This window comes from Trichomycterus rosablanca, chromosome 10, assembly GCF_030014385.1.
Source record: "Trichomycterus rosablanca isolate fTriRos1 chromosome 10, fTriRos1.hap1, whole genome shotgun sequence".
In the NCBI taxonomy this organism is placed as follows: domain Eukaryota; kingdom Metazoa; phylum Chordata; class Actinopteri; order Siluriformes; family Trichomycteridae; genus Trichomycterus; species Trichomycterus rosablanca.
Window position 1 is genome coordinate 36,710,083 of NC_085997.1, and position 24,590 is coordinate 36,734,672.

General features: G+C 43.2%; 1 protein-coding gene across 2 annotated transcripts; it reads right to left on the bottom strand.

Annotated features, from left to right (window-relative positions):
* Positions 1-405: 405 nt before the first annotated feature.
* becn1 (beclin 1, autophagy related) lies at positions 406-24,357 on the bottom strand. Of its 2 annotated transcripts, XM_063003279.1 has the most exons (12): positions 24,344-24,357; positions 21,919-22,049; positions 20,131-20,180; positions 19,979-20,037; positions 19,811-19,901; positions 17,827-17,963; positions 17,436-17,630; positions 15,837-15,983; positions 9,314-9,463; positions 7,389-7,449; positions 2,127-2,269; positions 406-1,970 (listed from the first exon to the last, which is right to left on the bottom strand). In XM_063003279.1, the coding sequence occupies exons 2-12, from the start codon at positions 22,043-22,045 to the stop codon at positions 1,802-1,804; spliced, it is 1,329 nt and encodes a 442-aa protein (XP_062859349.1). In that variant the 5' UTR covers positions 22,046-22,049; positions 24,344-24,357; the 3' UTR covers positions 406-1,801. The 2 variants fall into 2 exon arrangements, with proteins under 2 accessions (XP_062859349.1, XP_062859348.1); XM_063003278.1 differs by lacking the exon at positions 24,344-24,357 and having other exon boundaries at positions 21,919-22,274.
* Positions 24,358-24,590: the final 233 nt, after the last annotated feature.

Sequence of the window (24,590 nt, forward strand, 5' to 3'; positions counted from 1 at the left end):
GATGTAACGATACACTCTACCCACGATGCGATACGATTCACGATACTGGGTTCACGATACGATTTTTTCCCGATTTTTATAACAAAATAAAATTGAAGACAAATTATTACGTTTCCTTTTATTACCTCTATTTAAAATAAAATACTGTATTTGTGCTTATATTTAATTTATCTAAATAATGAATGTCCTGCTGCACATTTCCCTTTTTGTGTAAAAAAATATATATTGCCAGCGTCCTCTGCTGTTTAAAGTGAATATTGATTCATCTTAAATGATTAACCGATTCAAATCGTGGCACGTCTTGTGGTGCATCGTTACATCCCAAGTCCTTGGGTACTGTGAAAGGCGCTATATAAGTTGAATTTATTATTATTATTATTATTATTATTTATTGCCAAAACAATGTAAAATTGATATTTTGGCCTTTATTTTAGGCTGAATTCTGAGTGAACATTAAAGCAAACCATTATAATTGTAACAATATCGTAACACAGTCGTCCAGAGTCATTTTACAACAATCGCAGCAGCACAGTGATGATAATATTTAACTCGTGTTAGAAAAATACAACACATTGGAAATCCGAAAGGGCATCAGTGCGACCCTAATATGTGTAGAATTGGGACAGGACTCAGGTAGGTGCTTGCTCTCCATCGTCCCAATATGCTGAGACCACTCAGTGCTGGATTACTAAACATGTGACTGAAATTAAGTATTTTAAACATGAAAGGGGCTAGCGAGTAGAAATTTAGCTGAAGTGCTCAAAACCCTTGGTAAAGCATCTGGGGACCAAGTGTGCATGGGCTCCAGCTGCAGTATTAGGACGAGAACCACGTGAGACACCAAGCCAACGTGAGAGCAGATCTGGTTGGTTTCTGAAGGCGTCTGGAGTGCATCATTTCCACAGTAATGCTGATGAGTCCGGTGGAACCGATTTATTTATTTTAACCTTATTGAAACGTACAGACGTCAAAATAATATCAGTATATTTACATTTCAGCCTTGCTAACATGCTCATGCTATGCTTTAACACACACAAGCTTACAAAGGCTGTGTTCCAAACCACACCTCGAGCACTTCAGACCTCTAGCAAGTCTTGTGAGAGCAGTTTTCTTTCTACTGAGATTTAGATGTAGATTTTGGGCAGGACTGGGGAGGCTTGGGAATGGAAACAAGGGCTCATTAGTATTAGGGTGCATTTACATTGTGTAAGCCAGTCACATACTATAGTAATAGCAGGTAAAGTGGGGCACGTCCCAAATTGCACACTTCTGTACTTCTGACACAGTATGTCTTACTAGTGCACTGAGAACGGTTTAGTTCCACACCATGTAGCACAGAGCACGAGGTCTGGGACACAGGCAAAGATCTAAGATCTAGATAAGTAAAAATGTCCAATAACGTGTCAGCTGAGAGCAAGCAAGTACAACAAGCAAGAAGAACGGAATCAAATGTGAAGTCTATTTCTGAAATGTTTACCATCATGACTTGGCTTGTTCACTAAAGTTTAGGACAGCGTTTTGTGGACGCTGAATGACCCTTACAGCACGGCGTCTGGCCTCGTGACACCACTAAGTAAACACGTTTGCATGAGGGTTTACAACACTGCAGAACAGAAACAAGGCGTGGCAGGGTTCCCGGTACACCCAGAAGCCCGACTTGCCAATTTCTGCACACATCTTTGTCCATCAGGTTCTCAGGATAATAAAGAACAAGCGAGACTGAAAACAAATTCCCAGTTTGTATCGTCCGTATCGGTTCTCCTCCGCAGTGTCCACTTTCTTCCGACCCGAGGACTCTCCGCTAGCGGTTGTAGAATTGGGACGAGACCCACGCCAGACCCCATTTCAGATTGGTGAGCATGAACTTGAGCGCTTTGGTCCACTGCTCCTCGGAGTTGAACTGAGTTTTGATGGAGTACGATCCTCCACTCCCGCCCGTGTCCTCGATTTTGCCCTTGTCCACGTCCATCCTGCCCCGACACAAACAGAAAAGGTTTCAGTGCGGACACACACGAGCGCCGAGAGCTCCTGATCTTATTTATTAAAGGTGTGTCGTGTACAGTGGTGTGAAGAAGGTTTGTTTGTGTGATTCGGTTTAATGTGGACAGTCTCACACAGCGGCTCACCTGTACGGCAGGAGGAATCCCGTGTCCCCCTTTTCAACTTCCTCTTTGAACTGCTGGACACAGTCTAAAAACGCCACCATCGCGTGATCGAACTTATTGTCCCAAAAGAAGCGGAGACCCCCCGAACAATACAGTGGCAACTCCTGAAAAAGGAAAAGAATAATATACTTTCATTTCCACAGATGGTCATGATTATAGAGCGCAGTCGCAGGCAATAATCCCGCCCCAGCGCCTGATTCAGTGGTGCTGCTACCAAAGACCAAAAATGTTGTCAGGCTGATCTAAATCAACCAATAGAAAGCCAATAGAAAACCAATATGTGACTTCAACAAATAATCAGAGGGGAAAACGTCCTCCTTACGTCTCATTCTCCTAAAGAATGGAGATCATTGGTCAGTCTGAAAACATAGTGAGCTGCCTTGCTGCCTATCTGATCAGTTGGATTCCAATAACAGAATCAGAGGATTCTAATAAGACATGGAGCTCATAAGGCAGATTATTTAGACGCTCTTCTTTGATTACGCCACTACAGTTTCAGATTACTAATGCCAAGTTCACACTACATGACTTTCCAAGTGGTCAGGTCACTGTACAGTTCACACTACACAACTTTCCAAGTGGTCAGGTCACTGTACAGTTCACTCTACACGACTTTCCAAGTGGTCAGGTCGCTGTACAGTTCACACTACAGGACTTTCCGAGTGGTCAGGTCACTGTACAGTTCACACTACACGACTTTCCAAGTGGTCAGGTCGCTGTACAGTTCACACTACACGACTTTCCAAGTGGTCAGGTCGCTGTACAGTTCACACTACACAACTTTCCAAGTGGTCAGGTCACTGTACAGTTCACTCTACACGACTTTCCAAGTGGTCAGGTCGCTGTACAGTTCACACTACACAACTTTCCAAGTGGTCAGGTCACTGTACAGTTCACACTACACAACTTTCCAAGTGGTCAGGTCACTGTACAGTTCACTCTACACGACTTTCCAAGTGGTCAGGTCACTGTACAGTTCACACTACATGACTTTCCAAGTGGTCAGGTCACTGTACAGTTCACTCTACACGACTTTCCAAGTGGTCAGGTCGCTGTACAGTTCACACTACACGACTTTCCAAGTGGTCAGGTCGCTGTACAGTTCACACTACACGACTTTCCAAGTGGTCAGGTCGCTGTACAGTTCACACTACACGACTTTCCAAGTGGTCAGGTCACTGTACAGTTCACACTACACGACTTTCCAAGTGGTCAGGTCACTGTACAGTTCACTCTACACGACTTTCCAAGTGGTCAGGTCACTGTACAGTTCACACTACACGACTTTCCAAGTGGTCAGGTCACTGTACAGTTCACTCTACACGACTTTCCAAGTGGTCAGGTCACTGTACAGTTCACTCTACACGACTTTCCAAGTGGTCAGGTCACTGTACAGTTCACACTACACGACTTTCCAAGTGGTCAGGTCACTGTACAGTTCACACTACACGACTTTCCAAGTGGTCAGGTCGCTGTACAGTTCACACTACACGACTTTCCAAGTGGTCAGGTCGCTGTACAGTTCACACTACACAACTTTCCAAGTGGTCAGGTCTCTGTACAGTTCACACTACACGACTTTCCAAGTGGTCAGGTCACTGTACAGTTCACTCTACACGACTTTCCAAGTGGTCAGGTCACTGTACAGTTCACACTACACGACTTTCCAAGTGGTCAGGTCACTGTACAGTTCACTCTACATGACTTTCCAAGTGGTCAGGTCACTGTACAGTTCACACTACACAACTTTCCAAGTGGTCAGGTCACTGTACAGTTCACTCTACACGACTTTCCAAGTGGTCAGGTCACTGTACAGTTCACACTACACGACTTTCCAAGTGGTCAGGTCACTGTACAGTTCACTCTACATGACTTTCCAAGTGGTCAGGTCACTGTACAGTTCACACTACACAACTTTCCAAGTGGTCAGGTCACTGTACAGTTCACTCTACACAACTTTCCAAGTGGTCAGGTCACTGTACAGTTCACTCTACACGACTTTCCAAGTGGTCAGGTCACTGTACAGTTCACACTACACGACTTTCCAAGTGGTCAGGTCACTGTACAGTTCACTCTACATGACTTTCCAAGTGGTCAGGTCACTGTACAGTTCACACTACACAACTTTCCAAGTGGTCAGGTCGCTGTACAGTTCACACTACACGACTTTCCAAGTGGTCAGGTCACTGTACAGTTCACACTACAGGACTTTCCGAGTGGTCAGGTCGCTGTACAGTTCACACTACACGACTTTCCAAGTGGTCAGGTCGCTGTACAGTTCACTCTACACGACTTTCCAAGTGGTCAGGTCGCTGTACAGTTCACACTACAGGACTTTCCAAGTGGTCAGGTCGCTGTACAGTTCACACTACAGGACTTTCCGAGTGGTCAGGTCGCTGTACAGTTCACACTACACGACTTTCCAAGTGGTCAGGTCACTGTACAGTTCACACTACAGGACTTTCCAAGTGGTCAGGTCACTGTACAGTTCACACTACAGGACTTTCCGAGTGGTCAGGTCGCTGTACAGTTCACACTACACGACTTTCCAAGTGGTCAGGTCGCTGTACAGTTCACTCTACACGACTTTCCAAGTGGTCAGGTCACTGTACAGTTCACACTACAGGACTTTCCAAGTGGTCAGGTCGCTGTACAGTTCACACTACACGACTTTCCAAGTGGTCAGGTCGCTGTACAGTTCACACTACACGACTTTCCAAGTGGTCAGGTCACTGTACAGTTCACACTACAGGACTTTCCGAGTGGTCAGGTCGCTGTACAGTTCACACTACACGACTTTCCAAGTGGTCAGGTCGCTGTACAGTTCACTCTACACGACTTTCCAAGTGGTCAGGTCGCTGTACAGTTCACTCTACACGACTTTCCAAGTGGTCAGGTCGCTGTACAGTTCACACTACATGACTTTCCAAGTGGTCAGGTCTCTGTACAGTTCACTCTACACGACTTTCCAAGTGGTCAGGTCACTGTACAGTTCACACTACACGACTTTCCAAGTGGTCAGGTCACTGTACAGTTCACACTACACGACTTTCCAAGTGGTCAGGTCTCTGTACAGTTCACTCTACACGACTTTCCAAGTGGTCAGGTCGCTGTACAGTTCACACTACACGACTTTCCAAGTGGTCAGGTCGCTGTACAGTTCACTCTACACGACTTTCCAAGCTGTCAGGTCGCTGTACAGTTCACACTACACGACTTTCCAAGTGGTCAGGTCGCTGTACAGTTCACTCTACACGACTTTCCAAGCTGTCAGGTCGCTGTACAGTTCACTCTACACGACTTTCCAAGTGGTCAGGTCGCTGTACAGTTCACACTACACGACTTTCCAAGTGGTCAGGTCGCTGTACAGTTCACTCTACACGACTTTCCAAGTGGTCAGGTCGCTGTACAGTTCACTCTACACGACTTTCCAAGCTGTCAGGTCGCTGTACAGTTCACACTACACGACTTTCCAAGCTGTCAGGTCGCTGTACAGTTCACACTACACGACTTTCCAAGTGGTCAGGTCACTGTACAGTTCACACTACACGACTTTCCAAGCTGTCAGGTCGCTGTACAGTTCACACTACACGACTTTCCAAGTGGTCAGGTCACTGTACAGTTCACACTACACGACTTTCCAAGTGGTCAGGTCGCTGTACAGTTCACACTACATGACTTTCCAAGCTGTCAGGTCGCTGTACAGTTCACACTACATGACTTTCCAAGTGGTCAGGTCGCTGTACAGTTCACACTACACGACTTTCCAAGTGGTCAGGTCGCTGTACAGTTCACACTACAGGACTTTCCAAGTGGTCAGGTCGCTGTACAGTTCACACTACACGACTTTCCAAGTGGTCAGGTCGCTGTACAGTTCACACTACACGACTTTCCAAGTGGTCAGGTCGCTGTACAGTTCACACTACACGACTTTCCAAGTGGTCAGGTCACTGTACAGTTCACTCTACACGACTTTCCAAGTGGTCAGGTCGCTGTACAGTTCACACTACACGACTTTCCAAGTGGTCAGGTCGCTGTACAGTTCACACTACACGACTTTCCAAGTGGTCAGGTCGCTGTACAGTTCACTCTACACGACTTTCCAAGTGGTCAGGTCGATGTACAGTTCACACTACACGACTTTCCAAGTGGTCAGGTCGCTGTACAGTTCACTCTACACGACTTTCCAAGTGGTCAGGTCGCTGTACAGTTCACACTACAGGACTTTCCAAGTGGTCAGGTCGCTGTACAGTTCACACTACACGACTTTCCAAGTGGTCAGGTCTCTGTACAGTTCACTCTAATCAAATCAAAGAGGAAAAATAAATGAATCTGAGTGGATTTGGCTACACGAGCAGCATGGATTGTTCTATAGTGAGTTGGAGGTTAATAAATATTTTTTTGCAATGCAGCGTGGGTATTTTGTAGAAATACTGTAAAACTTGTGTGTGTTGCCAGTCGGGCAACTCGGATCCAGATATTTGACAAGCTAGATATCTCGCTTCGGCCGCAAGTTCACACATAGTGATCGAGAGCCGAGTTTCGATTGCTGAGTGAACGACGGCAAATCTAGCGCTGACCAGTCGGCGAGCGAAAATCATGGCAAAAATGATGTAGTGTGAACCAGGCACAAGCAAACACAGTGAGCGTCAGGAGATTCAAACCAACGGGCTGAGGCGGCACAACCCACTACCACGCCAGCTAACGTCTCCCTCCGTGTACCGAAAACGGTTAAAACGTCCCTGACGAGCCCGAATTTACAAATAAACGACACTTGTACATTTACGCCTTTACAAATTAAACATCAATGAGAATTTATTTACATTTGAACAGAACTCTGTTGGTTGCTCCGCATTTATTCCCCCCCCCCCCCCCCCCCCCATACCCCCCCCATGTTTGTAGTTTTTTATGAGAAAAACTGAGAGAATGCTGGGAGCTCTGAGGAGGCGTCGGACGCTCCCTCGTTATTCAGTCAGATCATCACTCAGAATTAAGGCGCCTCAGTAGGAGCATTTCAAGGGATCTAAAAATTTAGACACGCCCTCTTCTCGGGAGTGTAGCATGATGTAAAACCTGTCTGTGTAGAGAGATCAGCAGGTTTTCGGACAGACCCCCTGCCTGTTCAACCCTCAGGTTCAACATCGCTACCATGTGCTTTGTGACTGTACTGGCACCTCAGTACTGTTTTACGGGTCTGTCCATAGGGTTGGAGACTCGACCCACCTTGGATTTGTCTGTGAGGGACTCCAGGTACGAGTGGTTTCCATACGGGACGAGCCGATATCTGTAAACACACCCAAAAATACAACATATAAATATTTAGAATTACATTTAGCAGACGCCTTTATTCAAAGTGAGTTACAGTAGAGTGACAGTATACAGTCTGAGCAATTGAGGGTTAAGGGCCTTGCTCAAGGGTCCAACAGTGAAAACCTGGCAGTGGTGGGGCTTTGATTACTAGTCCAGTACCTTAATCGCTAGGCTACAACTGCCCTCTGCTTTTCTAAATGCTTTTTAAAATACGAACTGCCAGATTTTGTTTGTTTGTTTGGGTTTATTGCCATATTAGCAACACATTGGCTATTTTATGGCATAGACATTTTTTTTGAGATCCTTACTATTAGAAATTTATTAAAAACGTGAAAATAAATAGTAGAAAAATAAATATAAAAAGTAATAGTAAAAAATATGCTCAGATAATTTGTTTAAAATTTAGACCTTCTAAAAAGTTAAGACTTTTAACTGGAGAAATCTTCTCGAACAATTCTTTTATGATCTCAACCCTGTAAAAATTGTCTCTGATGGCTGAAACTGTAGGACATTCTGATAAAATATGTTTGATTGTTTGGGGTGCACCACAGAATTGACAGGTTGGTGCCTGCTCGCCAACCAGCAGGTGTCGGTGGGTGAGGGCAGTATGACCGATTCGGTACCTGGTAATAATTGTCTGGTCGTGCCTATTTAATTAATATTGAGATTTGGAGTTATTTCATACAGTTTGTTTTGGGTATTGGTGGACCAATCTTCTTGCCATTTTATTCTGCAGTAGTTTTTGATTTGTGGGTAAGCATCAGTTTTTGGGATGCATCTCCAAGCGATCTCTTTGTTTCTTGCTTCCTTTGCCAAGCTTTGCTTGCTTTTTCATTTCCCTCTATACCACAATGACTGGGAATCCAGCAGCAGACAATGGAAACTCCTCGGCTGTGAAGTTCTTTGTCCAGTTTAAGCAGTTCTTGTATTATTGGGTGATCTGTTCTCATGGACTCAAGAGCTTGCACGCAGGATTTAGAGTCAGAGCAAATCACATAGTGTTTAATGGCCGAGAGGAGTGCATGAGCCTCTGCTGTGAGGCAATATTGAGGCACGATGAGGTAGACGAATACTATAACAGTGGCCGTTGGTAAAAAACGCGGCACCCACATGGGTCTCTGTTTTTGATCCTTCTGTAAAAATGAAAATGTGTTTTGGGAAACTGAGTCTGATTGTGTTGTATGAAGACAGGTATTCAAGTGGTGACGTAGTCTGTTTGGAGGACTTGGCTATATTAAATATTATGTTCGGTTTCCTCAGTGTCCAGGGGGCAGGCAGAGGGGGCTTGGTAGGGCCCTCCAGTATATTTAAAGTGGTCAAACTGCCAGATAATGAATTCATGCTTTTACTGCTGAGGTGTCCGACAGTGGTGTGATTTGTACCACTCAGTAGATAGTAACACTAACACAAAACCCGCTAGAAAACAATATCCACACTGCAGGGAGTATATCCACCACTCAAACTCTGGTACCTTCTAGTTCAGTGTCCAGGTCCCCACAGTAAGTATCCCGGACGAGCCCCCACTTGTTTTCATACCCCTGTACCATCCTAAGGAGCCGTAACAATTGGGGGCTCGTCCAGGATATGAACGCGAGACCTCTCTGCATTAGGCCTTAGTTTCAGACATCAATATTAGTTTTTAAAGGGAAAACTTTAAGAAAACGATGGGTGCGTCCCTAATTTTATGCACATTTTAAGCGGCGTCTGATTAAAAAATTCATTTCCCAGTCAAATGAACACAAAGAATTAAAATGTATCAATAATTTAGATAGAACAAGGAAAGAAGGTGGGTGCAAAACTATTCCTGGTTTAGTCTGAATGCCAGTCGAGTTCGGTACCTCTGGAAGCGAAGGCCCATCTTGTTGGCGAGGGCATGCAGGAGGAGCACCGTTTGACCCCAGGCAGCGTTGATCTCGTTCCACTCCACGGGGACGCTGGGTAATCGGCCCAGGCGGAAGTTGTTAATGGTGCCGAACTGCCCGTTGTGCCTGAAAATGAAACGGACAGAGTGAGGAACCGCTGGAACCAGACACTTGCCGATCATGTGACTGCAAAGTGGGCGTGGTCAGGCTGAGTCCACCAGGAACCCCACAGTACCCATTACATACACCACAGCAACAGCCTATTTACACCTTAGCAACAATTAAGCAACACCCTAGAAACCACTGGAGGTACTATACAACCGCCTAGAAACTTACATTTACCTTTGCGGCATTTAGGAACGTCGTAGCCTAGTGGTTAAGGTACTGGACAAGTAGTCAGAAGGTCACTGGTTTAAGCCCCACCACTGCCAGGTTGCTGCTGTTGGGCCCTTGAGCAAGGCCCCTAACCCTCATTTGCTTAGACTGTATACTGTCACAATAACGTAAAACGTTTATCCAAAGTGACTTACAATTAAGACTGAATGCATTTTGAGCAATTGAGGGTTAAGGGCCTTGCTCAGGGGCCCAACAGTGGCAACTTGCAGTGGTGACAGGGCTCGAACCAGCAAGCTTCTGGTTACTAGTCCAGTACCTTACCCACTGAGCTACCACTGCCCAACCACTATGCTACACCATACTGGCAACTGGTAACAGGCAACTGGCACCACCCGAGCAAACACCTGAGATACCATAGCAACCACCTACTAACAACCTGGAATATCTTACTATCCAGCTATCAACAACCTAAACACCACCACAGATACCATAGCAACCACCTACTAACAACCTGGAATACCTTACTATCCAGCTAGCAACAACCTAAACACCACCACAGATACCATAGCAACCACCTACTAACAACCTGGAATACCTTACTATCCAGCTATCAACAACCTAAACACCACCACAGATACCATAGCAACCACCTACTAACAACCTGGAATACCTTACTATCCAGCTAGCAACAACCTAAACACCACCACAGATACCATAGCAACCACCTACTAACAACCTGGAATATCTTACTATCCAGCTATCAACAACCTAAACACCACCACAGATACCATAGCAACCACCTACTAACAACCTGGAATACCTTACTATCCAGCTAGCAACAACCTAAACACCACCACAGATACCATAGCAACCACCTACTAACAACCTGGAATACCTTACTATCCAGCTATCAACAACCTAAACACCACCACAGATACCATAGCAACCACCTACTAACAACCTGGAATACCTTACTATCCAGCTAGCAACAACCTAAACACCACCACAGATACCATAGCAACCACCTACTAACAACCTGGAATACCTTACTATCCAGCTATCAACAACCTAAACACCACCACAGATACCATAGCAACCACCTACTAACAACCTGGAATATCTTACTATCCAGCTATCAACAACCTAAACACCACCACAGATACCATAGCAACCACCTACTAACAACCTGGAATACCTTACTATCCAGCTAGCAACAACCTAAACACCACCACAGATACCATAGCAACCACCTACTAACAACCTGGAATACCTTACTATCCAGCTATCAACAACCTAAACACCACCACAGATACCATAGCAACCACCTACTAACAACCTGGAATATCTTACTATCCAGCTATCAACAACCTAAACACCACCACAGATACCATAGCAACCACCTACTAACAACCTGGAATACCTTACTATCCAGCTAGCAACAACCTAAACACCACCACAGATACCATAGCAACCACCTACTAACAACCTGGAATACCTTACTATCCAGCTAGCAACAACCTAAACACCACCACAGATACCATAGCAACCACCTACTAACAACCTGGAATACCTTACTATCCAGCTATCAACAACCTAAACACCACCACAGATACCATAGCAACCACCTACTAACAACCTGGAATATCTTACTATCCAGCAATCAACAACTCAAACACCACCACAGATACCATAGCAACCACCTACTAACAACCTGGAATACCTTACTATCCAGCTAGCAACAACCTAAACATCACCACAGATACCATAGCAACCACCTACTAACAACCTGGAATACCTTACTATCCAGCAATCAACAACTCAAACACCACCACAGATACCATAGCAACCACCTACTAACAACCTGGAATACCTTACTATCCAGCAATCAACAACTCAAACACCACCACAGATACCATAGCAACCACCTATTAACAACCTGGAATACCTTACTATCCAGCTAGCAACAACCTAAACACCACCACAGATACCATAGCAACCACCTACTAACAACCGGGAATACTATAATATCCAGCTATCAACAACCTAAACACCACCACAGATACCATAGCAACCACCTACTAACAACCTGGAATATCTTACTATCCAGCAATCAACAACCTAAACACCACCACAGATACCATAGCAACCACCTACTAACAACCTGGAATACATTACTATCCAGCTAGCAACAACCTAAACACCACCACAGATACCATAGCAACCACCTACTAACAACCAGGAATACTATAATATCCAGCTATCAACAACCTAAACACCACCACAGATACCATAGCAACCACCTACTAACAACCGGGAATACTATAATATCCAGCTATCAACAACCTAAACACCACCACAGATACCATAGCAACCACCTACTAACAACCTGGAATATCTTACTATCCAGCAATCAACAACCTAAACACCACCACAGATACCATAGCAACCACCTACTAACAACCTGGAATACCTTACTATCCAGCTAGCAACAACCTAAACACCACCACAGATACCATAGCAACCACCTACTAACAACCTGGAATACCTTACTATCCAGCTATCAACAACCTAAACACCACCACAGATACCATAGCAACCACCTACTAACAACCTGGAATATCTTACTATCCAGCAATCAACAACTCAAACACCACCACAGATACCATAGCAACCACCTACTAACAACCTGGAATACCTTACTATCCAGCTAGCAACAACCTAAACACCACCACAGATACCATAGCAACCACCTACTAACAACCTGGAATACCTTACTATCCAGCAATCAACAACTCAAACACCACCACAGATACCATAGCAACCACCTACTAACAACCTGGAATACATTACTATCCAGCAATCAACAACTCAAACACCACCACAGATACCATAGCAACCACCTACTAACAACCTGGAATACCTTACTATCCAGCTAGCAACAACCTAAACACCACCACAGATACCATAGCAACCACCTACTAACAACCGGGAATACTATAATATCCAGCTATCAACAACCTAAACACCACCACAGATACCATAGCAACCACCTACTAACAACCTGGAATATCTTACTATCCAGCAATCAACAACCTAAACACCACCACAGATACCATAGCAACCACCTACTAACAACCTGGAATACATTACTATCCAGCTAGCAACAACCTAAACACCACCACAGATACCATAGCAACCACCTACTAACAACCAGGAATACTATAATATCCAGCTATCAACAACCTAAACACCACCACAGATACCATAGCAACCACCTACTAACAACCGGGAATACTATAATATCCAGCTATCAACAACCTAAACACCACCACAGATACCATAGCAACCACCTACTAACAACCTGGAATATCTTACTATCCAGCAATCAACAACCTAAACACCACCACAGATACCATAGCAACCACCTACTAACAACCTGGAATACCTTACTATCCAGCTAGCAACAACCTAAACACCACCACAGATACCATAGCAACCACCTACTAACAACCGGGAATACTATAATATCCAGCTATCAACAACCTAAACACCACCACAGATACCATAGCAACCACCTACTAACAACCGGGAATACTATAATATCCAGCTATCAACAACCTAAACACCACCACAGATACCATAGCAACCACCTACTAACAACCGGGAATACCTTACTATCCAGCAATCAACAACCTAAACACCACCACAGATACCATAGCAACCACCTACTAACAACCTGGAATACCTTACTATCCAGCTAGCAACAACCTAAACACCACCACAGATACCATAGCAACCACCTACTAACAACCGGGAATACTATAATATCCAGCTATCAACAACCTAAACACCACCACAGATACCATAGCAACCACCTACTAACAACCGGGAATACTATAATATCCAGCTATCAACAACCTAAACACCACCACAGATACCATAGCAACCACCTACTAACAACCGGGAATACTATAATATCCAGCTATCAACAACCTAAACACCACCACAGATACCATAGCAACCACCTACTAACAACCGGGAATACTATAATATCCAGCTATCAACAACCTAAACACCACCACAGATACCATAGCAACCACCTACTAACAACCGGGAATACTATAATATCCAGCTATCACCAACCTAAACACCACCACAGATACCATAGCAACCACCTACTAACAACCTGGAATATCTTACTATCCAGCTATCAACAACCTAAACACCACCACAGATACCATAGCAACCACCTACTAACAACCGGGAATACTATAATATCCAGCTATCAACAACCTAAACACCACCACAGATACCATAGCAACCACCTACTAACAACCGGGAATACTATAATATCCAGCTATCACCAACCTAAACACCACCACAGATACCATAGCAACCACCTACTAACAACCTGGAATACCTTACTATTCAGCTATCAACAACCTAAACACCACCACAGATACCATAGCAACCACCTACTAACAACCTGGAATATCTTACTATCCAGCTATCAACAACCTAAACACCACCACAGATACCATAGCAACCACCTACTAACAACCTGGAATACCTTACTATCCAGCTATCAACAACCTAAACACCACCACAGATACCATAGCAACCACCTACTAACAACCTGGAATATCTTACTATCCAGCTATCAACAACCTAAACACCACCACAGATACCATAGCAACCACCTACTAACAACCTGGAATACCTTACTATCCAGCTATCAACAACCTAAACACCACCACAGATACCATAGCAACCACCTACTAACAACCTGGAATACCTTACTATCCAGCAATCAACAACCTAAACACCACCACAGATACCATAGCAACCACCTACTAACAACCTGGAATACCTTACTATCCAGCAATCAACAACCTAAACACCACCACAGATACCATAGCAACCACCTACTAACAACCGGGAATACCTTACTATCCAGCTATCAACAACCTAAACACCACCACAGATACCATAGCAACCACCTACTAACAACCGGGAATACCTTACTATCCAGCTATCAACAACCTAAACACCACCACAGATACCATAGCAACCACCTACTAACAACCTGGAATACCTTACTATCCAGCTATCAACAACCTAAACACCACCACAGATACCATAGCAACCACCTACTAACAACCTGGAATACCTTACTATCCAGCTATCAACAACCTAAACACCACCACAGATACCATAGCAACCACCTACTAACAACCTGGAATACCTTACTATCCAGCTATCAACAACCTAAACACCACCACAGATACCATAGCAACCACCTACTAACAACCTGGAATACCTTACTATCCAGCTATCAACAACCTAAACACCACCACAGATACCATAGCAACCACCTACTAACAACCGGGAATACCTTACTATCCAGCTATCAACAACCTAAACACCACCACAGATACCATAGCAACCACCTACTAACAACCTGGAATACCTTACTATCCAGCTAGCAACAACCTAAACACCACCACAGATACCATAGCAACCACCTACTAACAACCGGGAATACTATAATATCCAGCTATCAACAACCTAAACACCACCACAGATACCATAGCAACCACCTACTAACAACCGGGAATACTATAATATCCAGCTATCAACAACCTAAACACCACCACAGATACCATAGCAACCACCTACTAACAACCTGGAATACCTTACTATCCAGCAATCAACAACCTAAACACCACCACAGATACCATAGCAACCACCTACTAACAACCTGGAATACCTTACTATCCAGCAATCAACAACCTAAACACCACCACAGATACCATAGCAACCACCTACTAACAACCGGGAATACTATAATATCCAGCTATCAACAACCTAAACACCACCACAGATACCATAGCAACCACCTACTAACAACCGGGAATACCTTACTATCCAGCAATCAACAACCTAAACACCACCACAGATACCATAGCAACCCTGAGCACCCAAAAACTGAGCATAGAGTAAAAGTTCAGGAGTTTTGAGGTACTTTGTGTAAAATGTTCAGCCATTTTTAACTCCCCAGATGTTCCCCTTGCAAAATTACTTATCACCATAAACCCCTTTGTAATTAATGCCGATCACAGAACCTAAAAGCCATCAGGGTAAAAGGTGAAAGGAACTGTACCAGATGTGGAAGGTGGCATTAAACACGTTGGTTTTCTTTAAACGGTCCAGCTGTGCTTGGCAGTAGCGCATCTGATTGTCGACGCTCTTCAGCTCATCGTCCAGTTCCAGCTGCTGCCGTTTAAACTCGCAGTATTCCTTCTGATACCTGAGTGAGACACAAACACCATCAGTTTAGATACGATGCACTGCCAAAAGAACGTGGACACCCTCCTAATTACTGAGCTGAGGTGTTTCACACCCGTTGCTAAATGATATATAAAATTATTTATATAAATTCAGTGATGTGCTTCCATCCTTGTAGCAGCAGGTTTTGGTTTGTTTGTTTAACGTCATGTTGTTCATTTTGGTTACATTCATGACAGGAACAGTAGTTACTGGTTATACAAGATTCATATTATATCGAACACAGTCATGGACAATTTAGTGTCTCCAGTTCACCTCACTTGCACGTCTTTGGACTGTGGGAGGAAACCGGAGCTCCCGGAGGAAACCCATGCAGACACGGGGAGAACATGCAAACTCCACACAGAAAAGATCCGGACCGCCCCACCTGGGGATCGAACCCAGGACCTTCTTGCCGTGAGGCGACGGTGCTACCCACTGAGCCACCGTGGCAACAGGTTTGGGAAGGCCCTTAACTGGATGTATTATAATCCAACATCAGTTTCTAACATCACATGCCTTTTGACTACATGGATACAGATGTCCACACTCCAAAATCTTGTGGAAAGTCCCCAGAGAAGTGGAGTGGAGGCTGCTATAGCTGCAAAGGAAGGCCAACCTCCATATTTTGGAACGGAACGAATGGTGAGAACCACCAAAAATAGGTCTGCCATGAATTAAAAGCTGCTGGAACATAAATACAGCGGCACCTTGAAACTTGAAAGTGGTGTTGAGTTTAAAAGACGTTGAGTTTCAAGGTATTTTTTCCCATAAGGATGTTTGGGAAACCTGTTAATGCGTCCATGGTCCCGTGGAACTGCATATATTTTAGGCTAATGTAAAATAATAAGGTTGTTTTTGACAATTAAACACTGAAAATAATACAAATATAATATAAAAACACTGAAATACAATTAAAAACAGTTAAAAATCAATACAACATACAATACTTCTTTACTGTTTCCTTATGCTTCTTAATCTTGGAGATGCTTGATCTTGGAATACTGTATTCTATTCAGTATTCATGTGGAAAGCGGCACATTAGCTTTTGCGCTGCTGTGTCGTTATTTCCTATGGTGTGTGACGGCAATGAACAAAACGTAACGTGACTTATTGTAGTAAAACAGCGAGTGAGGAATGTGATTAGTGGAGGAACTTATGAGCAGTAATAATGAAGAGAAGTTTAGTGCTCCTGTCTCCTTCTTTTACTACATTAAACCACGTTAAGCTTCATTTTCAACCAGAAGCGTTTTAGACTCTGGGAGAAGCTGATTCTGATTCTGACAATTTCTCATTAGCTGAAGCTGTAACACAAGTTTAAAAGTGAAACAGGGAGGAAAATCCTGAAAAGCTGAACAGCTTTGCACCGTCATGCAGGAAAAAGCCCCGATTTAGGTACCCTTTTACTACGAGACCCCCATATCCCAAAACTCACTGCAGCTCCTCCGTGTCGAGCTGGCTGGCGTGGGCTCGTGCCTCTGTGATCTCCATGGCGACCGTTTCCCGCTGCTGCTCGATGGCCTCCAGTTCCTGGATGAGCTTCTCCTCCTCCTGCCGGAGCTGCTGCAGATCCTTCAGCAGGGTGTCCTCATCCTCCTCCTGCAGCTGGGACAGCAGCTCCAAGCACTTACTGGTAATAAAAACACAGCCGTGATAAATATACTATCAATAAATATACAGACACACACACACAATATCTTCTGAGTACGTCTGTGTACAGTGTAACTGCTGATTCTACTCTGTGTATATGAACCATGTTAAAACATCTGTGGTGACTTTGTTGTGCTGTTGAGTATCTCAGAGTCCAGCACGTCCCACAGACTCACTTGTAGTTCTGACACTCGTTTTCGGTGATGTTGAGCTGTGTGTCCAGGTGGTCGAGCAGCGTGTCCGTACACTCCTCACACAGCGGGTGATCCACGTCACTCTGACCAGACATGATGTCGAACAGATCACTGGTCACCTACACGGGAGACACAGAGTTAAAAGAGCTACAGAATGGATCGTAATCAGAAAGATAAAGGGCCGTTGCCACCGGTCGGCTGGGCACCATCTAGCGGGCATAACTGGCAGTGCCTGCAGCGGACACGGTTCTGCTAGGGCGGGATGACCGGACTATGTGGGTGGGGTCTTCAAACGCTGTGTAAGGACCACTGATGGTCTGTAACTCTAATCTGACCACATTTTTCAGTAACGAGTAATCTAACGCGTTACTATTTCCAATCCAGTAATCAGATTAAAGTTACTTATCCAAGTTACTGTGCGTTACTATTTTTGTCATTTTCCTTAGTGAAAAGATATTTTTGCTTTCTTCTTGGCAGGGCGGAGCCAGGGGGTGGCCAGAGGTTGCCATGACCACCATAAAGTAATCTTCGGCCACCCCTCTGGCCCCCCCACCACCGCTTTGCCGGCAATTTTTTTGCGGAAGCATTTCTGCAGGCAGGCAGCGCACCTCAGATGAGTAGTTCTTCACCAAAACAGTGCAGTAATACACTCAACATAAATGTCAACCACCAACACAATTACAGAAGTACAGTAGTACTATTTAGTAGTATTCGTGGCGCGCTACGAGTAAAAGCGCCAGCTGGCTCTGCGCATTCCAGTGTTGCCAGATTGGGCGATTATCCGCCAAATTGGGCGGATTTTGTTGGAAAACAATTTAATAGCAGGTAAATCTTTCGTTTTAAGAAGCACCAGCATTGTAGAAGGCTATTAAAAGTAAAGTCAATTTTCAATGCTGATTTAGCTTAATAGTGTTGGTCAGTCTGTATCATATTCTTGAAAGAAAATTAAAATTTGTTTTCCATGCATTCACACTGGCATGTTCTGGGATTCAATTGAGACTCATCAGTACACACAAGTTGGCAGCCAAATGATAAAGTATTGCAAAGGAATATCTTTGAAATATTCCGCATTATATAACTAATAAAGTAACTTGTAATCTAACTTAGTTACTTTTAAAATCAAGTAATCCATAAAGTAACTAAGTTACTTTTTAAAGGAGTAATCAGTAATCAGATTACTTTTTCAAGGTAACTATGCCATCACTGGTAAGGACCCTGATTGGCAGAAAATGGCAGAAAGTACATAAATAAAAAATACAAGAAAGATAAGGTACTGATGGAACATCTCTGGTCGCAGAGAGTCGGAATATTATTTTACATCTACATTTTCGGCATTTAGTAAACGCATTCATCCAAAGTGACTTACAGAACCGTGACAGTATACAGTCTAAGTAATTTAGGGTTAGGGGTCTTGCTCAAGGGCCCAACAGTGGCAACTTGGCATTGGTGGGGCTTGAACCAGCAACCTTTCGATTACTAGTCCAGTACTTTAATCACTAGGCTACAACTGCCTACAATATCGAATTGTGGTGGATCTTATAGCACTGGTTCTCAAACTGGTTTGGACTATTTCCTGCTACAAGCACCTTGTACACCTGGATTTAGGCGATTTATCCCATTCTTCATGACAGTTTCAAGACATTAAATGGAGGGGAAGAGCGTCTGTGACCTGCCACCTTCATGTCTTTCCACAAAAGTTTGATTGGATTTAAATCTTGGATTTGACTCAATGCCATTCAGAGACCATTTAGACATTGTTTTATATCCCTACCCGGATTTCTTCTTTGCCACAATTCAACAGTGCAGTGTACTCTTTGGACTCATGTGAGCCTTTCCAAAATATTTCTAATCAATCCAGTTGAGTTCTAGTCCCATCTCAGACAACCAAAGACAACAGGATGCACCTGACCACTCATAAAAGTGCCTCTGCATGGGGTCTGAATACTTTCTGAATTCACTGTGGTACCTTCAGTCTGCGGCTCAGGTTCTCCATGGTTCCTCCGTCTGAAGCCTCACCGATTAAGGTGAAACTGTTAGCGCTCTCTGTAGACATCATCCTGCAATCAGAGTCAAGCGTTTAATAAACAGGAGAGCCCGTCAGGTGTAAAATAAGTGGACGTCGGGTGTGTAATACCTTGCAGGAGGGATGTACTTTCTTGAAACGCCATCCTGTTTGCTCTCGGCGAAAGTCTCCTATGAAAGAAAATCACATATCAGCATAAGAAGCTTCTGTTCATTGTTAAATGATTTATGGTAAAAATATTAATAATTCCTGTATATACTCACCTCGGTGGCGCTTTCTGCCTGTTTGCTGGGCGTTACGGTGACTAGTGGAGCTAAACAAACATTAATAAAGACAATGATCATAAAAGGTTTGATGCTCATGTGAGATAGGAAACACATCATCTAGATTATTGCCAACCCAATTCCAAAAAAGTCGGGACGGTTCAAATTGACACCAGAGATGCAGTAACATGTTCGGGGAAAAAAACATCCTTAACCCTTTGATGCACAACCTGGGTCAAAAATGACCCAACTGAGTTTTTATTTTCTATATCTTTGCAATAAATTAATTTCGTCATTCAAGCTTCCATGAATTCCTCAATTAACTTGTTTTTGATCATCACAAATCCTTATTTCAGTTTTATATTTTTTACTTTTTTAATAAAAATAGTTTGTAGTTTGTATCACTACCCTCCTAATGCGTAACATGGGTCAAAAATTACCCTTATGTATTTACTATGGAATTTGACAGGAACTACTGACATTTGTAAGTGTTTGTAGTCAAAAACATATTTACTGATCTTTTGAAAGACAACCAAAGATTAGGCTCTTGAATCTTGAATATGTCCAATACTATTTGCTTGCTAGCTGTTTACATATTCTAGTATAGATAGCTTACAGTTGATGCCATCATGACTGCAGGGGTTTCCGATATTTCACCATCTACAGTCCTTCACATGATTAAAAGATTCAGACAATCTAATGCCAAGTTCACACTACACGACTGGATCTCTTGTAATCGGGAGTCTTTTACGTCGTGTAGTTCACACTACACCATCTATCACCATGAGGAATCTCAGACGAGCTTCTCTGGTCTCCCAAACTACGTTTTGTCATGAAAACACATGCAAGAAGTGACGAGGGGTTTAATGACACCACGTCCAAAACATGCACGTCAACAAGTAGCGAGAGATCAAAGTAGTTTGTGTGCTGATGTCCAGCGTAAAAGCAGGTAGGAAAAATAAATGAATCTGGGTGAAGGAGTGGATTTGGCTACGTGAACAGCAGTGATCGTCTGTTCTGTTCTGTAGTGAGTTGGAGGTTAATAAATATTATTTGCAATGCAGTGTGGGTATTATGGTTTGACGTGGACGATGAGATCACAAAATACTGTAAAGCTTGTGTGTGTGTGCTGATGTATTCTGATAGAAACTATATTACGCCCCTGTCCCACGTTTTTACCCTCCTCCCCTGGGTTTCCCCCTCACTGTGTAACTTGCGTTCTCATTGGCTGTAGTTCGACACAGCACTCGCTGCCACAAGCAACCTCGTGCAGTGTGAACAAGGAATGACGGTCCAACTTTCATATTGCTTGCAAAAATAATGGAACAAAAGTAAAAAAGGACAAGGACCATCCCAGCAGTCACGACTGCACAGTTAAAAAGCCAGTGTCTATCATGATGGTGGTGTGTGTGTGTGTGTGTGTGTGTAGGGGGGGTGTTAGTGCCAATAGCAGGTTTAATGCTCAGACATTCTGGATTTTTTAGCATGTATTACACCACCTGAATTCTTAGTAAGAGGGTGCAGGTGCTAGACTGACCCGCCTGCAGTCCATACCAGTCCACTGCAGTCTTTACTTGAAGGTGTGTGAATCATTATGAAGCGGAATATGACTACAGAACATGTGTTGTAGCAAAGTGGTAAACACGCCCCTGTCCCAACTTTTTAGAGCTTTTGGGAAATTGAATTTGTGTGTATTTTATGTAAAACATGGACTTGAAATGGACAGACAGCAGAGATTTGCTTTATGAATGACAAGAACCCATTACAGGTCCCATTTCTTTGACTTACCGATAAGTTCCTGGATTGTGAGTCGGTCCAGGACGTTAAAGCTGGTGTCCAGCTTCAGAGGCTGGTTGCAGCGCTGACACACGAAGCTCACCTGCATGGTGGTGCTGGAAGATTTAGAGCCTTCCATTCCACTACAGCAAAAAAAAGTAAAGACAAATGATTTCATACAGTCGTACTAAACTTGAAGTTAATAGTTTGAATGCACTTGATCCAAAATCCAACACTACTGTACTGACTTCCACACATTATCAACAGGGTTAAACTTAATGCTTAGCCAGAATGAGCCATTCCAAAACCAAGTGTCCTAAATGTATGAAGGAGGTAATTTTCCTGTTTCATTATTCCAACAATGATCTGAAATGAACCAGAACCACTGGCAGCAAAACAGCCCCACAATCATAAGTTTACAACCATCTTGATTGATAGTAGGTACAGTGTTGCTGGGTTCAAATGCTTCAACCTTTTCCCTACAAACATACCTCTGCTCATTGCTCATTTTGTTCTTATTTAACCCCAAAATTGACCTTTAAGGTGTTGATTTTGTACCCAAGTACCTTAAGTACCTAGAAACACAAAGCTTGTGTTTTACCAGCTTCTTATTATTAACAGACCCTTTCAGTGCTTCTTAGATTACATCTAACCATCTGGACACATTTACTCTCAGCATAAGGTGAACTTTGGGTTTCTTTCTGACCTTGACAGAGACCACTGTTCCATACTCAGTGGCTATGGGTAATTCTTTGCACATATTATCCTGAAGCTGCTTAAATGTTGCTTCAGGTGACATAAATCTGTGGACTTTTATGGACTGCAGTAACTGACATTCGTCAACATTTATCTTAAGTAGTATGTATTCCAGTTATTCAGTCACAGGAAAAGGACAGATGCAGAAATACAGCTGTACAAAAACACAGTCCATAAAGCTTGCTCGACCATGGACAGTGCCCACTGTGTTATAGAAGCTTCGAATAATTTATAATAGATCCGCTTGGTGGTTCTTGGACACGTTTCATCTTAGCATCTTTGGATTTTCTTTCCAACCTTGGCAGAGACCACTGTTCCATACTTAGTAGCTATGAGTAATTGTTTACACTGATGATCCTGAAGCTGCTTAGATCCGCTTGGTGGTTCTTAGATTACATCTGAAACATTTGGACACATTTCCTCTCTTTTTGACCTTGACAGAGACAACTGTTCCGTGTCGTCTGTACCAAAAGGATAATTGTTTTATACAATTGATTTTGGATCTAAAGCTGCTTGGAAATGGCTCTAATTGGAATACATTTATGAAGCTTTTCCTTTGTTCTCTACAACAACAATCTCTACAACGTCTTCATAATGCTTGCTTGACCGTAGACGGTGCCCCTTGTGTTCCAGAAGCTTCTAATAATTTATAATAGATCTGTTTGGTGGTTCTTGGTTTACATGACAGATTTAGACACATTCCCTCTCAGCATTAGGTGAACGTTGGGTTTCTTTTTGACCTTGACAGAGACCACTGTTCCATGTCATCTGTACTTAAAGAATAATTGTTTTGTACAGATGATGTAGGGTTTGAAGCTGCTTAGATGTTGCTTTAAAGGACATAAATCTGTGGACCTTTATGGACTGCAATAGCTGAAATTCGTCAACATTTATCATCAGACAAAGTTGTATGTATTCCAGTCATTCAGTCACAGAAAAGCACAGATACAGAAATACAGCCCATTAAGCTTGCTCGAACATATCCACTGTGTTCTAGAAGCCTCTTATAATTTCTAATAGATCCGCTTGGTGGTTCTTAGATTACATCTGAATCTTTTGGACACATTTCCTCTCTTTTTTACCTTGACAGAGACACCTGTTCCATGTCGTCTGACGATTTTGGGTCTGAAGCTGCTTAGAAGTGGCTCCAATTGGTATACATGTATGGAGCTAAATGTCCCGACAATTAAGTCACAGAAAGAGCATTTGCCTATAAGATCATGTCAGCATAAAGCTCGCTTGACTGTGAACAGGGTCCCCTGTGTGTATTGATATATCTGTTATTAACTCAGAGCTTTATAAGCACAAGCGCTGCAGTGTTTATGTTATATTTGTGTCGCAGCCCGTTAGTGTTTATTACTAAGGCTGTATTACGAATTTCCCCCATAAGCCCTTCTGTAGTGCACTATATAGTGTGTAATAAGCAGCGTTTTGGACCCTACCTAGTTCACTTAATGTATAATAGAGGTTCGTTTGAAACACGACCTACAGTGAGAGCGCTTGAACTGTCGATTCTTCGGCCTTAACAGAATTAAATCATGATATTTAACATTTGCGTTGCATTCGCAAACAAAACCAATGTAGTAAATAAATCAGGAGCTGATATATTTTTAAATCGCCGTGCTGTTAATCGTTTATTTTAAACGCGATACGTTAGCCGACAGCTGAGTTTACATCTTACCTGGGAAATTCCTGTTTTCCTATTTTTCAGAGGAAGTGACGTCAGACCAAGCGTGAAACAACTATTCTAACAGCAATATTATAAATTATATAAAATATATATAAAACACAAGACGAACATAATAATAAATATTTTCTTATTTTTTTTGTGAGATATTTTCTATATTGAGAAAATAATTTGCGCGTGCGGGAGAAGTCAGTCACGTGACAGCGCCGTCGCGGGAAAACACAAACATTATCAGCACAGC